This window comes from Rhamphochromis sp. 'chilingali' (assembly GCF_963969265.1).
Source record: "Rhamphochromis sp. 'chilingali' genome assembly, chromosome: 13".
Taxonomy (NCBI): domain Eukaryota; kingdom Metazoa; phylum Chordata; class Actinopteri; order Cichliformes; family Cichlidae; genus Rhamphochromis; species Rhamphochromis sp. 'chilingali'.
The window spans coordinates 1,969,644-1,983,476 of NC_137940.1; the positions used below are offsets into that span (position 1 = coordinate 1,969,644).

The following is a 13,833-nucleotide window of genomic DNA, read 5'->3' on the forward strand; positions in this document are numbered from 1 at the left end:
CAGATGTGGCGTCATATGGGAAAATCAAGTGCATTCGTTCTGATAATGGAACTGAATTTACAAGCAGTCAGTTCAGAGATTTATTAAGTAGACACGGCATTAGGCAGGAAACTTCGGCGCCATATTCGCCTCATCAAAACCGAACAGCAGAGAGGAACTGGCGTACACTTTTTGACATGGCGAGATGCATGTTAGTTGAGAGCGAATTGCCAAAGTCTTTATGGCCATATGCAGTACAAACCGCGGGAGTGATTAGGAACCGATGTTTTAACAAACGCACAGGTCAGACAGCGTATAAGATGTTAACTGGAAAAAGACCTGATCTTTCTAGAATGAAAAAATTCGGATCATTGTGCTATGCTTATAAACAAAATAGGGGAAAGCTGGATCCAAGATGCGACAAAGGTGTTTTCTTGGGATATGACAAAAATAGTCCAGCATATTTGATCTATTTCCCAAAAACCGGGAAGGTTGAAAAGCACAGATTGATAAAAATACTAAATCCCGCGACAATGGATCAACAAACACAGAGTGATCAGATGTATGAAGATGAGGTTTATGAATCCAGAAAAGATGGTGAACCCAAACAGACGAAGGATGAGGACATTCCAGATGGTAGTGAAAGCAGTCAAACTGAGTCCGAGGTTAAAACTGAGGATAAAGTAGATGCTGGAGCTACACGTTATCCATCCAGAATCAGAAAGAGACCTGATTATTTGAGTGATTATATCACGGATGTGAAAGAGTGTGAAAATGAACAGATGCAAACTAGTGTTGATTATTGCTACAGATTGTTGTGTGAAATACCCACATCATTTAGTGAAGCTATTGTGTCAAGTGAGTCAAAAGAATGGGAAAAAGCGATGAATGAAGAAATTCAATCCCTTAAGGAGAATGACACATTTACTTTAACCACTTTACCAGAGGGTAAGAAAGCAGTGGGGGGTAAATGGGTTTATGCCGTTAAAAAGAACTCAGACGGATCAGACAGATATAAAGCTCGATTTGTGGCTAAAGGTTTTAGTCAAACAAAAGGAGTTGATTATGAGGAGACTTTTTCACCGACTGCTAATTTATCGAGTGTGAGAGTTTTGATGCAGAAAGTGGTTCAGGATGATATGTTGGTTCACCAGATGGATGTAAAAACCGCCTATCTACACGCACCAATAAATGAAGAAATATATATACAACAACCAGAAGGTTTTGAGACAGAATCAAGTGAGACTAATAAACTGGTGTATAGACTAAAGAAATCACTTTATGGGCTGAAGCAATCGGGTCGTAACTGGAACCAAACCTTACATGACTATTTAAGCAGTTGTGGATTTAGACAAAATATTGCTGATCATTGTGTGTATTCAAAAGAAACTGAAAGTGAAAAAGTAATCATCATAGTGTGGGTGGATGATTTACTCATTGCAGCTAACAATGAAAATGTGCTTTCAGGCGTGAAAGAAATGCTCTCTTCTAAATTCCAAATGAAAGATCTGGGGAAACTTAACCATTTTCTAGGAATAGATTTTCTTCAAGAAAAAGAATGTGTCAAAATGTCATAGAAAATATATATTGAGAACATTTTAAAAAGATTTAACATGCAAAACTGTAAGCCAAGGTTAACACCCTGTGAACAGAAATGGACTCATTCTGATAAATTTGAGACATTACCAGATGTGAGGAGATATCGTGAAGCGGTAGGATGTCTTATTTATCTGAGCTATTGTACGCGACCTGATTTAAGCTATGTTGTCAGCAAACTGTCACAACACTTCAATGCGCCAACTGTTGATGATTGGACAGCAGTGAAACATGTTCTGAGGTATCTAAAAGGTAGTCAAGGAAAAGAAAAGGTTTGAAAATGTTGCAGGGATCAAAGGAACAGCACTAGGCTGGTTTAAATCTTACTTGTCCAACAGACTCAAGGTTTGTTTACGTAAATGATAAATCCTCTTCAACCTCTATGGTTACTTGTGGCGTACACCACAGGGTTCTGTACTTGGACTGATCCTTTTTACTATATATATGTTCCCTATTGGTAAAATCATTAGACAGCATGGGATAAATTTCCATAGCTATGCACACCTAAATCCTGATGAACCTAATCAGTTATAAAGATTACGGGCATGCTTGGAAGACATAAAAACCTGGATGTCTTCAAACTTCCTCCTTTTGAATTCCGACAAGACAGAAGTTGTCTTTGGACCAGAAGCTCAGAAAAACAAATTACTTGGTCAGTCCCTTCATCTGGATGGCATTAAATTAGCCTCCAGTAATAAAGCAAAGAACCTCTGTGTTATTTTTTGACAAAGACATGTCATTTAGATCTGACATGAAAGAGGTTTCTAGGGTCTCCTCCTTCCACCTCCGTAATATTGCTAAAATTAGAAACATCCCATCCAGGAGTGATGCTGAAAAACTAGTTGATGCCTTTGTTACTTCAAGGCTGCATTACTATAACTCTTAACTATCAGGAAGTCCACATAATGCAACTAAAAGTCTTCAGCTGATCCAAAATGCTGCAGCCAGGGTTCTGATGAATATCAAAAGAACAGATGACATCTCCTCCCGTGTTTTAAATGCACTTTAGAACAGCACGCAGCAACACTACATATGAGCGAGCGGAGGGAGGCATGGGGTCTTCACAGAGCCCCACTCTCTGCCAGCCGTCAGGGCGGGGGGGCCTGAAGGTGGAATTGGCCATCTGATCGAGGCCTGGGTTGCAGCGGCCCCTGCCACTGCGGAGCCGGGGACGGTCTGCTTGATTTCCACCTCAGGGAGGAGGGCAACATCTGGGTCTGGGTATGAGTTCCCCCTCCGGGGCAAGAATACCTGGACCTGGGATGTAGAGAATGTTTGGGGAGTGTGATTGTGTGTACAGTGTCCATTTATGTCTGTGTCCACGTTGGGTGAGGGCCGAGTGTTTGTGGTTGTGTGTATGAGGGTGGGAAGGTATGTTTGTGTCTGCCGTACACATCACCACAAACAACACCACAAGCAGAGCACAAGTTTTAAGCCAGCGTGGTGTGATTATAGATGCCGTGCAGGTGGGTCCATCTCACATGCAGCGGCATCGCAGAACACGCCCCGCCACATACCCTCTTCCCCCGACTAAGACCGAGGAGCCACCTCCATGAGCAAGCGAGGGAATAGGCCTGGAGCATCAGCGCCCCAGCCCAGCCACGGGGAAGTGACTACCTGGGCGTTCGCCTGTAGATCTAGCGGCGCTGGTGACGAGGTGGTTCCAGGGACCGCCCACGCTTCCAGCGGCACCCCCATCCCGCTAGCGCACCAGCCTGTGGCTCACCTGAGCCGGTCGTTCCCTCGCGCTGTCCAACAATTACAATAATTATACGGTTGCTGTAACAGATTGTAGATACAATGCAGGTGAGTCCATCTCACCTGCAGCAGCATCCCAGACCAGCCACAATAATAAAGATTTTTCTATTTCATTATAAACTTTGTCCTAATTATGTCATGAGTTTTTACTATTTAAAAAGAAAAAGAAAGCATCACAAAAACACTTAAGGTCATGAAAATTAATTGTATTGCTGCAATACTTAAATATCTGTGGTCTAATCTATTTTTATTCACCAATCTCATTGTAGCAATAATATGCCTTTTTGGTCCAAGTTAATTATTTGAATTTTAAAACTCTTTTAGCCAAATAACTTTGAAGTTGTTACTAAAACTCATCATCCCCATTTACTACTTTTGTTTCATTCTTTAAAAATTTAGAAGCATAAATATCAGTCTTTTGGAAAAATTACATTTTATACAGTATTATTAAGTCTACATATTCCAAGTGAGTTATGTCAGAATGCACTAGAGCAATTTAACTCTATTACATCATAGCATTCTATTTGCAAGAATCCCAGTGTTAATCCACTGTTCTTGGCCAATGATATCCACTCCTCAGCACTATGGGGGCGCTAATGTACATCTACGCTGGTTGCCAACCACCATGAACATTTAAAGAGCAGAAGAAGAAGAAGAGGACACTAAAGAGTTCAGGTGCACGACATGAGGATTTAATGAGACAGCTTTTATCTTACTGCTTTCGTGGAAGATCAGGTGAGAACCATACAAATTCCCTTACACATGATGTTTATATAAATATATTCATCCAATAAAGCAAAGTAATATAGGTTATTATATTACGTTCGGATACACCAAAGCATCTAATTTTTGACAGTTTAGCTAGCCAGCATGCTAGTAGCAAAAGTTTGACATTCTGTTGCTGTTGGTTTGATTAATTTTGGTTTTAGCATCACAAAACTTGTGGTTTTAAAACTAGTGAGATCTGTTTTCAGAAAATATTTTACAAATGAAACAAAAACTGTAGGACAAATATGCTTATTGTTCAACCATACTAAATCATTATTTTAATTTATAACTTTAAGAAATATAAAAGGTTAAGGAAATGTGGATATGAAAATTAACTCATTAAGATTTGCAGTAACCTTAGACCAAATAAAATATACGAAACAGAACTTCCACAGGTAGGGCATGCAGCCTCTGACACACAGTGATACAAGATAGGAGGAACTTTTGGGAAACACAGATATTTGGAACCTTTAGGGGAGCTCTCCCCAACATAAATAGATTTTTCGATCTGTTTATTTCTATGTCTACATACATTTTGTAGTATAATGTGTTATTTCTAAAGTCATTAATACCTGATCTTTGCAGGGGATGGCGGAAACAAGGCCACGGAGAGCTAAAATAAATCCCATACAAGATGCTAGGTATTACTGCTCCTTAGGTGAAGACAAGGCAGGATTTGATGTGAGGTATATTGATTCATTTAAAGGTGAGTTGATTCCAAAGAATGCAGTCAGCTTCTCAAAATAGAAATTTTTATGTTTTTTGTAGTTTTTTTGTAGCATACCATGCATGAGAAAATTAATAATCACGAATATAATTATACTTGTTTTATTATTATTATTATTATATTTCTATTTTTACCTTGTCTTTCCCCAAGGAATTATGAACATGTTACATGTTCCAAAATAAATAATACAATATAATCAAATAAAAAACATATTTAAAAACAAGAAGGATTTTAATTAAATGGTTTATAGTTTATTGCCCAATTTGTTTTTGATGTGTGTCTTTAGGTCGCGGTGTGTTCAGCTGTCGGTCATTTCAAAAGGGAGATTTTCTTTTTGAGTACAGAGGACAAATCATAACTAAAGAGGAACAAGAAAACCGAATGAAACTTTACCATGATGCACTCAAGGTTTTCATATTTGATTTCAAGTTCAATGGAAAACAGTTATGGTATGTAACTGCTTTGATAAAGGATAAAATACATGAGGTTTACAAATTATAATATTCAAATAATATTTTGAATTGAATATTAAAATGTTATTCAGACGTTCTACAACCTAATATACTTAATGACTTTCTTTACAGAGTGTAATTGTTATTGTATACTTTTTGTTTTAGTGTTGATGCTACCAGAGAGGACGGCTCACTTGGCAGACTTGTAAATGACGATAATGTGAATCCAAACAGTAAAATGACAGTTACCAGAGTGGATGGAAGGCCCCATCTCTGTTTGTTTGCAATCAAAGATATTGGTCCAGGAGAAGAAATCACCTATAACTATGGTGATTCCAACTGGCCATGGAGAAGCAAGGTATAATGTAAATAGTACAGTATAAGTATAAATAGTATTAAATGAATAAAGGCTATACTGAAAAGTATGCATACACACACGGGTCCTGTGTAATACTCAACTGGACAGGTCCAGACATTAGGAGGACTGTATTCATCTTGGCTAGACCCAAAGACTGCCATTCATTATTCATGCTTCTTCCTTAGAAATCCAACATGGTGGCACCTCAGGCTGTGGATGAGATTGCAGCCAGTTCCTCTCCTAACGACGCAACAAAGGTAAATTGGAGTTTCAGTGTCAGATTGTTTTAGTTGTAGACTGAGGTGCTAGTTATTAGGCAGTATTGAGGTATGTGGGTCCTTGGTTATCTTGACCAAGTAAGATGCACGCATTAGGAGGACTGGGATTTGAAACAGGAAGTATAAACAACTGAGTTCTACCTACAAGTGCGCCCACACACACGGGTCCTGTGTATTACTCAACTGGACAGGTCCAGACATTAGGAGGACCGAGTTTCGAAATGAATTCAGATCAATGAGAGTTACTCTGGCAATTGTGCATACACACACGGGTCCTGTGTATTACTCAACTGGACAGGTCCAGACATTAGGAGGACTGTATTCATCTTGGCTAGACCCAAAGACTGCCATTCATTATTCATGCTTCTTCCTTAGAAATCCAACATGGTGCCATCTCAGGCTGTGGATGAGAATGCAGCCAGTTCCTCTCCTAACGACACAACAAAGGTAAATTGGAGTTTCAGTGTCAGATTGTTTTAGTTGTAGACTGAGGTGCTAGTTATTAGGCAGTATTGAGGTATGTGGGTCCTTGGTTATCTTGACCAAGTAAGATGCATGCATTAGGAGGACTGAGATTTGAAACAGGAAGTATAAACAACTGAGTTCTACCTACAAGTGCGCCCACACACACGGGTCCTGTGTATTACTCAACTGGACAGGTCCAGACATTAGGAGGACTGAGTTTAGAAATGAATTCAGATCAATGAGAGTTACTCTGGCAATTGTGCATACACACACGGGTCCTGTGTATTACTCAACTGGACAGGTCCAGACATTAGGAGGACTGTATTCATCTTGGCTAGACCCAAAGACTGCCATTCATTATTCACGCTTCTTCCTTAGAAATCCAACATGGTGCCATCTCAGGCTGTGGATGAGAATGCAGCCAGTTCCTCTCCTAACGACGCAACAAAGGTAAATTGGAGTTTCAGTGTCAGATTGTTTTAGTTGTAGACTGAGGTGCTAGTTATTAGGCAGTATTGAGGTATGTGGGTCCTTGGTTATCTTGACCAAGTAAGATGCACGCATTAGGAGGACTGAGATTTGAAACAGGAAGTATAAACAACTGAGTTCTACCTACAAGTGCGCCCACACACACGGGTCCTGTGTATTACTCAACTGGACAGGTCCAGACATTAGGAGGACTGAGTTTAGAAATGAATTCAGATCAATGAGAGTTACTCTGGCAATTGTGCATACACACACGGGTCCTGTGTATTACTCAACTGGACAGGTCCAGACATTAGGAGGACTGTATTCATCTTGGCTAGACCCAAAGACTGCCATTCATTATTCACGCTTCTTCCTTAGAAATCCAACATGGTGCCATCTCAGGCTGTGGATGAGAATGCAGCCAGTTCCTCTCCTAACGACGCAACAAAGGTAAATTGGAGTTTCAGTGTCAGATTGTTTTAGTTGTAGACTGAGGTGCTAGTTATTAGGCAGTATTGAGGTATGTGGGTCCTTGGTTATCTTGACCAAGTAAGATGCATGCATTAGGAGGACTGAGATTTGAAACAGGAAGTATAAACAACTGAGTTCTACCTACAAGTGCGCCCACACACACGGGTCCTGTGTATTACTCAACTGGACAGGTCCAGACATTAGGAGGACTGTATTCATCTTGGCTAGACCCAAAGACTGCCATTCATTATTCATGCTTCTTCCTTAGAAATCCAACATGGTGGCATCTCAGGCTGTGGATGAGAATGCAGCCAGTTCCTCTCCTAACGACGCAACAAAGGTAAATTGGAGTTTCAGTGTCAGATTGTTTTAGTTGTAGACTGAGGTGCTAGTTATTAGGCAGTATTGAGGTATGTGGGTCCTTGGTTATCTTGACCAAGTAAGATGCACGCATTAGGAGGACTGAGATTTGAAACAAGAAGTATGAAACCCCAACCCTAAATCTGGTTTGCATAAAGACGTAGTTCTCGGCTTGGTTGAAATGAACTCTGATGTAGTTAGATCGCATATTTGAATTTCAGCTGATCAAGGAGCAAGAATGAAGCTTACTATAGGAAGGAGCATGTAAATACAACCGAAACAATCGCTAAACTCTTTCCTGTTAATGCTAAGCACATTTATGTAACATTGTTGTGTAAAGGCCATCCGTTATGTCTTGATGGATTCATGACTTCATGATTTAATTATACTTTTTTACACTCCCAGTCAAAACTTTGGACACATCTTCTCATTTCAGAAAGAACAAATTGTAAGTCTAATCTTTTTTGGGTGTTGTGGGTCCACAATGAATTTTCTTTTCATTGTGGTTTTGTAATATATACCATAATATAAAACCTAGAAGAACAAATTGTTTTGAAAATTGATCTATATACAGCAGGTATTTTTCCCTTTAAATTTTGCATTGCAAAAGTTACAAAAATTGATTTAATAGTTTTAGTAACCTGTTTTTTTTTTTTTTTTCTTCCGTCCTTAACTCCTTTTTAAAGAGGAACCAAAACAACTATTTGGTTGTGATATTTTACATCACAAAAGTATGAATTTTGTTTTTGATTACACTGTTTTTTTTTTTTGTTTTTTTTTACCAAACAGGACTGCGATCATGATCTAGTCCCTGACGAAATGTCAAGTTTAGAAAAATGTTTTGCATGTGGAGGACCTTTTTCGCCTCTGAAATGGAGTGGTGTGAGATGTGAAGGTAATTATTTAATTATGGAAGGTTGGGTACATTAGAATATCTTAAATATGATCCATAAGGAACACTATAAAAACTAATCCATAAGTAAATATGATATATGTTCATAATGAACCTTTTACATCTGCACTTTTTACATATTTACTTACCATGTCATTATTAAAGCTGCTATACCCAATTTGCAAAAACAAGTTAGCTTAACATATTTTTTTTTTCATGTTCATAACAACATTTTAACAAAGCATAGCTATAAATGTTGTTTGGAGATTAAAGAAAAAAAAATGAAGTGGTTCTGTTGCATTTGTCTAAAACCATCAGCCAATAACATGGCTCAGTCCAGAAAAACGATAGAACAGTCTTTCCTGACTCCTTAAATTCTACATTAACATGGCTCCACCACACTATGCACTGGCCTGTTTAGCAGCAAAGCACACCAGGGGGTGTGGCCTATGGATAATATCCAATGGGAGGGGGGAGCCTTCTTGACTGTGTTTATGCTTCCATCTAGCCTGTTTTTTTAAATTGGGGAAAGCGGCTTTAACTACCTTTCTTTTATTAACTTAATTTTTCTCTGTCTAGTTTGCTACCAGTCCTGGCACAAAAGATGTTATGTTAGCCACAAGGTGAACCTCACTGAACCTCTTCCAGAGGTAAGTGTTTTTGCAGAATTCTTCTCAGTAAAATATGTAAGGTAAACAAAGTCTTACTTTGTGTTTTTGATTGTTATTAGGTCTTTAGTGAAGATAGTTCAAGTGAGGGGGCTTCATCAGAAGAGGAATATGTGCCAGATTCTATAGCTGACTCAGACAGCTCATGGGACAACAAATCAGAGCCTTTAAATATAAGTTGCAAACAAGTACAGAACTCTGAGATCTCCAGCAGTCAATCTGCTTGCAAAACGAAAAGACCTCGCCTAGAAAGTTTTTTAGAGAGAGTAGGACAAAGAATTTCAGAAGATGCCGAATCAATATCTGAAGATGGAATTGGCACAAGACAGCTCGACGTATCAGGGGTTATTGCCACAGCAGAAAAGTCTGATGCTGAAGGCATTGTTGATGACTCTAATACTACGGCTGAAGATTCCTTAAAAACATCCTCCTCACTAAGAAACAAAACATACTGCTACATTTGTGGAAAACTACAAAGTTTACACGTCATTTAAAAACTCATGAGAAATCACATGCAGATGTTGCTTGAGTTTTAAGTCTTCCCAAGAAGTCCAAAGACCGTTTGAAAAAGCTTTCTAAGCTGCGAAACAAAGGAAACCACAGACATAACTCGGAGGTCATCGCAAGTGGGATTGGATCATTAAAAACCAGACGCACATCAAAAAAACCCTACAAAGGAAAAGACTATATTCACTGCATTTATTGCGAGGCATTATATCTTAAAAGAGATCTTTGGAGACATGTTCGTAAATGTTCTTCAAAACCAGTGGAGGCCAATTCAGAGGGGGGACGAAAAAAGGTCTTGTCCCTGGCCTGTATGAGTGAGTCAGCTCTGTGTCAGCAAGTTTCCCCCGGTGTTTGGAAGATATTAGCTGTCATGAAAGATGATGAAATAACTTCTACTGTGCGAAGTGACTTCTCTATTCTTCAGCTTGCTCAATCATTCTTTAACAAACATGGGAAAGATCCCACCAAATTTGACTACATTCGCCAGACACTCCGAGAATGTGGAAGACTTCTGCTCACACTTCGGAAAGAATGCTCAATACACACTTTTGAGGATGCTGTAAGACCTGCAAATTTCAATGTGGTTATCAAAGCTGTTAAGAAGGTGTGTGGGTATGATGAAGAAAAGAACTGCTACTCGACTCCAAGCCTTGCTTTAAAGTTGGGACACTCACTGCAGAAAGTCTGTGATATTATACATTGCAGAGCACTGATGGCAGAAGACAGTGCACTGATAAAGTCAACCCAGAGTTTCAAAACCCTTTATGCTACAAAGTGGTCAGAACTCATCTCCCATACTGCATTAACCACACTAAACGAGCGGCACTTCAACAAGCCTTCCACACTTCCTTTCACAGAAGATGTTCAGCGTCTTCATAGACATCTGGAGAAGACTACAGAACAAGCAGTGAAGGACTTGGAAGAGCATAGTTCACCAAAATCATACAGTGAACTTTGTAAAGCTACCATGGCAAATGTAATACTATTTAACAGGAGAAGAGGGGGAGAAATTTCAAAGATGACACTGAATGGCTTCCAGGAGAGAGACACTAGTACCCTGCACAAGGATGTTGCAATTGGACTGACAAAATTTGAACTTTACCTTTGTCAACACTTCAGTCGTGTAGAATTGAGGGGTAAACGAGGACGCAAGGTTGCAGTGCTACTTTCACCAGACATGGTGAATGCCATAACACGGCTGACAGAGAAAAGACAAGACTGTGGTGTTCTGGCAGAAAACATATTCCTGTTTGCCAGACCTCATTGTCTGACTCCCTACAGAGGACAGGACTGTTTGAGGATTTATGCGACTGAATGTGGGGCTGAAAACCCTGAACACCTACGTTCAACGCAGTTGCGCAAACATGTCGCAACTTTGTCTCAGATCTTAAACCTCAAGAATCACGAGTTAGACCAAGTTGCCAACTTCCTAGGTCATGATATTCGTGTTCATCGCGAATATTATAGACTTCCAGAGGCTACTACCCAGCTTGCCAAAATATCCAAACTACTGATTGCCATGGAGAAAGGGTCTCTCAAAAGCCTTCAAGGCAAAACACTTGAAGAGATTGAAATCGAAGGTAAAGTGGTGTTAAGGTTAAGAATTATACACGTTTCCTGCACTATAACCTTATAATTCATTAAGACAATCTTTTATTTTGTTAGATAACCTACAGTTGACAGATTCAAGTGAAGAAAGTGAGGTCGGAGCGGAGCGTGAGGAGGTCGGAGCGGAGCGTGAGGAGGTCGGAGCGGAGCGTGAGGAGGTCGGAGCGGAGCGTGAGGAGGTCGGAGCGGAGCGTGAGGAGGTCGGAGCGGAGCGTGAGGAGGTCGGAGCGGAGCGTGAGGAGGTCGGAGCGGAGCGTGAGGTCAATGAAGGAAATCTTGTATATCCACAGATTGGTAAGTACAATGTGATTAGTCTCAACTTTGTTCAATTTATGAAATCACATGACTAATAGACTTTATTACAGATTCTATAGATACTAGAATGATGAAGAAAGTTGTCAAGGAACCTCCAGGTATGTGTTTGTCATCATTTATTGAAGCTTTTACCTTTGTAACTACTTCCTAGACACTTTTGCTATCTTTGCTATCTTTATGTAAAAAAAAAAAAGATAATTCATTACTATCATTTTTCCAGTGATTGTTACCTTTGTCCAAATGGTAATTTAAAGAAAGTCAAGGATCTTTCTAAAGACCAGCTCAACAGAATAGAAAGGTCAGTTTTGGAGGATGGTCAGGTAGGAAATGCTAGTTTGAACAGGTGATTTTGAGCTGTGATTTAAAGTTCTAGAGAGAATCTAATGAGCAGAGGAAGTTCCAGAGGGTGCAATTAGCAGTGGCAAAGGATTGTACCCTCAGATTTATGATTTTGATGATGGGGGTAAGGAGGTTAGTGTTAGCAGTGTTGTGGGAGAGTGACAGTAAAGACAATCCCTCAGGGTGGCGGGGGCGAGGTTGTTGAAGGCTTAAAAGTTGATTAGGAGTTTGCACTCAATACTATAGTCAGTGTGCAGCCAGTAATGTTCTTTTTAGGATGTGGTGATATAGTCTCTAGAGTGAGTGCAGTAGAGTAAGGGGGCAGCAGAGTTCTTAATAGATTGCAGTTCTTGGAGGTGAGTTTGGGGAAAGCAAAGATGCTGGGATTCTTTTTGAGGGTGGAGAGAATGGATAGGATTAGGAAGAACAATATCATTGGGACTGCACATGTTGGAAAAAATGTCTACATTGTTCTACATTGGCCAGGTTGAGGTTGTGTTGGGCATGTGCAAACAAGGGACAGTGAGGAAGGTTTGTTGAAGGATGTTAGAAAGGAAGCTGCCCTGCAGGAGACAGAAGGAGATGAGATTAATCAAGAGAGATGAAAATAGTTGGTGTGTGGAGGGCTGATCTACTACTCTTTATTTACCTGGTTTGCGCTTCTGAAGTATTCCCTCTACGCTCTCATCCTCTTTCTACAGTAAATCAGTGGTGAGTGGAAAGTTGACCAGTCACCGGAGTAGTGATGGGTCGTTCGCGAACGAAATGGCTCTTAGAGCTGGTTCTTTGAAGTGAACGATGCGAGCCGTGGATTTTTTTTTTTTTTACTTTCTCTTGCCCTCTCTCTCACTTTTTTCGCTGCACATCAGCCTTGTGTTTGCGCTGAGTAGAGACGGGAGGGGCGCAAACAGAGCCTTGCGTTTGCACCCCTCCCGCCTCTGAGCAGAGGGAGGAGCTAGGGGCGGTAGTTACACTCGCAACAGCAGTAGCACACGAAAAGAGCAGCAGGGAGAGAGAGAGAGAAAGAGAGCCGGGAGCAACAACAAGAGACAATGTCGTCACATTAGAAAGGTGGAGTAAAGAAAATGAGTGACACCAAGAAAAGAAGCAAAATCTAGAACCATTTAAATTTTACTGACAATACATAGGCAGAGTGTAGAGTCTGCAAGAAAAGGATATCATATAGAGCCGGTGCACGGGCACCTGAAAACTGTCCACTCATCAGTGCGATGGGAAGATAAAACACAGTGAATTAAGTGTGATATAAGTGAAGCTGCCAGTGTGTCTACCCACTGAGCTGAGCACTGGGCACTTGGTATTTTTAAATTTAAAGTTTAAATTTTAAAAGTTAAATTGTAAATGGTAGGTTTTTGTATTTTATAATTTATTTTTTAAATTTTATGTGGAGTGAATAAATAAAAGCAGATTTATATAATGAACATATATACATAGAAAACACGTTTTTAAACATTAGTAATTCATTTTGTGCATAATTTTATATTGTTGTTAATAATAAATGAATGAAAGCAACAAAATAACCTGAAGAGCCGGTTCGGGAGCCGAAAGAGCCGGCTCTTTTTAGTGAGCCGAGCCGAGAGAGCCGGATCTCTAAAAAGAGCCGGAAATCCCATCACTACACCGGAGTCTTGTTTGGAGAAAAATTCAGCCTTGTATCTTTTAATATCAGCTGTAATAGCTCTAGCCATATTCCACATTCACATGTGTCACCTTAAACTAAAAGTCATAGTTGCGACTCTGGATTTATCTTAGAAACCATATTCAAGATTTCAAGGTCCATTAGTTGCTTGACCACATTCAGGAGCA

The 13,833-nt window shown here is 39.9% G+C and overlaps 2 protein-coding genes and 1 long non-coding RNA gene across 5 annotated transcripts in view; all 3 read left to right on the forward strand.

Annotated features, from left to right (window-relative positions):
- The first annotated feature begins 3,145 nt into the window (after positions 1-3,145).
- On the forward strand, positions 3,146-7,385 carry LOC308408736 (N-lysine methyltransferase KMT5A-A-like). 2 transcript variants are annotated; one of them, XM_080901142.1, is made up of 6 exons: positions 3,146-4,807; positions 5,115-5,277; positions 5,446-5,638; positions 5,824-5,895; positions 6,292-6,363; positions 6,760-7,385. In XM_080901142.1, the coding sequence occupies exons 1-6, from the start codon at positions 4,690-4,692 to the stop codon at positions 6,862-6,864; spliced, it is 723 nt and encodes a 240-aa protein (XP_080757268.1). In that variant the 5' UTR covers positions 3,146-4,689; the 3' UTR covers positions 6,865-7,385. The 2 variants fall into 2 exon arrangements, with proteins under 2 accessions (XP_080757268.1, XP_080757269.1); XM_080901143.1 differs by lacking the exon at positions 5,824-5,895.
- A 201-nt stretch (positions 7,386-7,586) lies between these two features.
- On the forward strand, positions 7,587-9,708 carry LOC308408948. The gene is made up of 4 exons (XR_013973878.1): positions 7,587-7,660; positions 8,470-8,575; positions 9,152-9,222; positions 9,303-9,708. It is a non-coding gene; the product is annotated as an uncharacterized lncRNA (long non-coding RNA).
- Positions 9,709-9,798: 90 nt separating this feature from the next.
- LOC308409208 (uncharacterized protein) overlaps positions 9,799-13,833 on the forward strand; it is a 6,316-nt gene continuing 2,281 nt past the window's right edge. The window contains exons 1-4 of one of the 2 annotated variants that reach the window (XM_080901795.1): positions 9,799-11,327; positions 11,413-11,450; positions 11,514-11,649; positions 11,721-11,768. In XM_080901795.1, coding sequence (XP_080757921.1) covers positions 10,058-11,327; positions 11,413-11,450; positions 11,514-11,649; positions 11,721-11,768 — 1,492 coding nt within the window. In that variant the 5' untranslated portion in view covers positions 9,799-10,057. Of the gene's footprint in view, positions 11,328-11,412; positions 11,650-11,720; positions 11,769-13,833 lie in introns of both variants that reach the window. The other variant, XM_080901794.1, reaches the window with a different exon arrangement.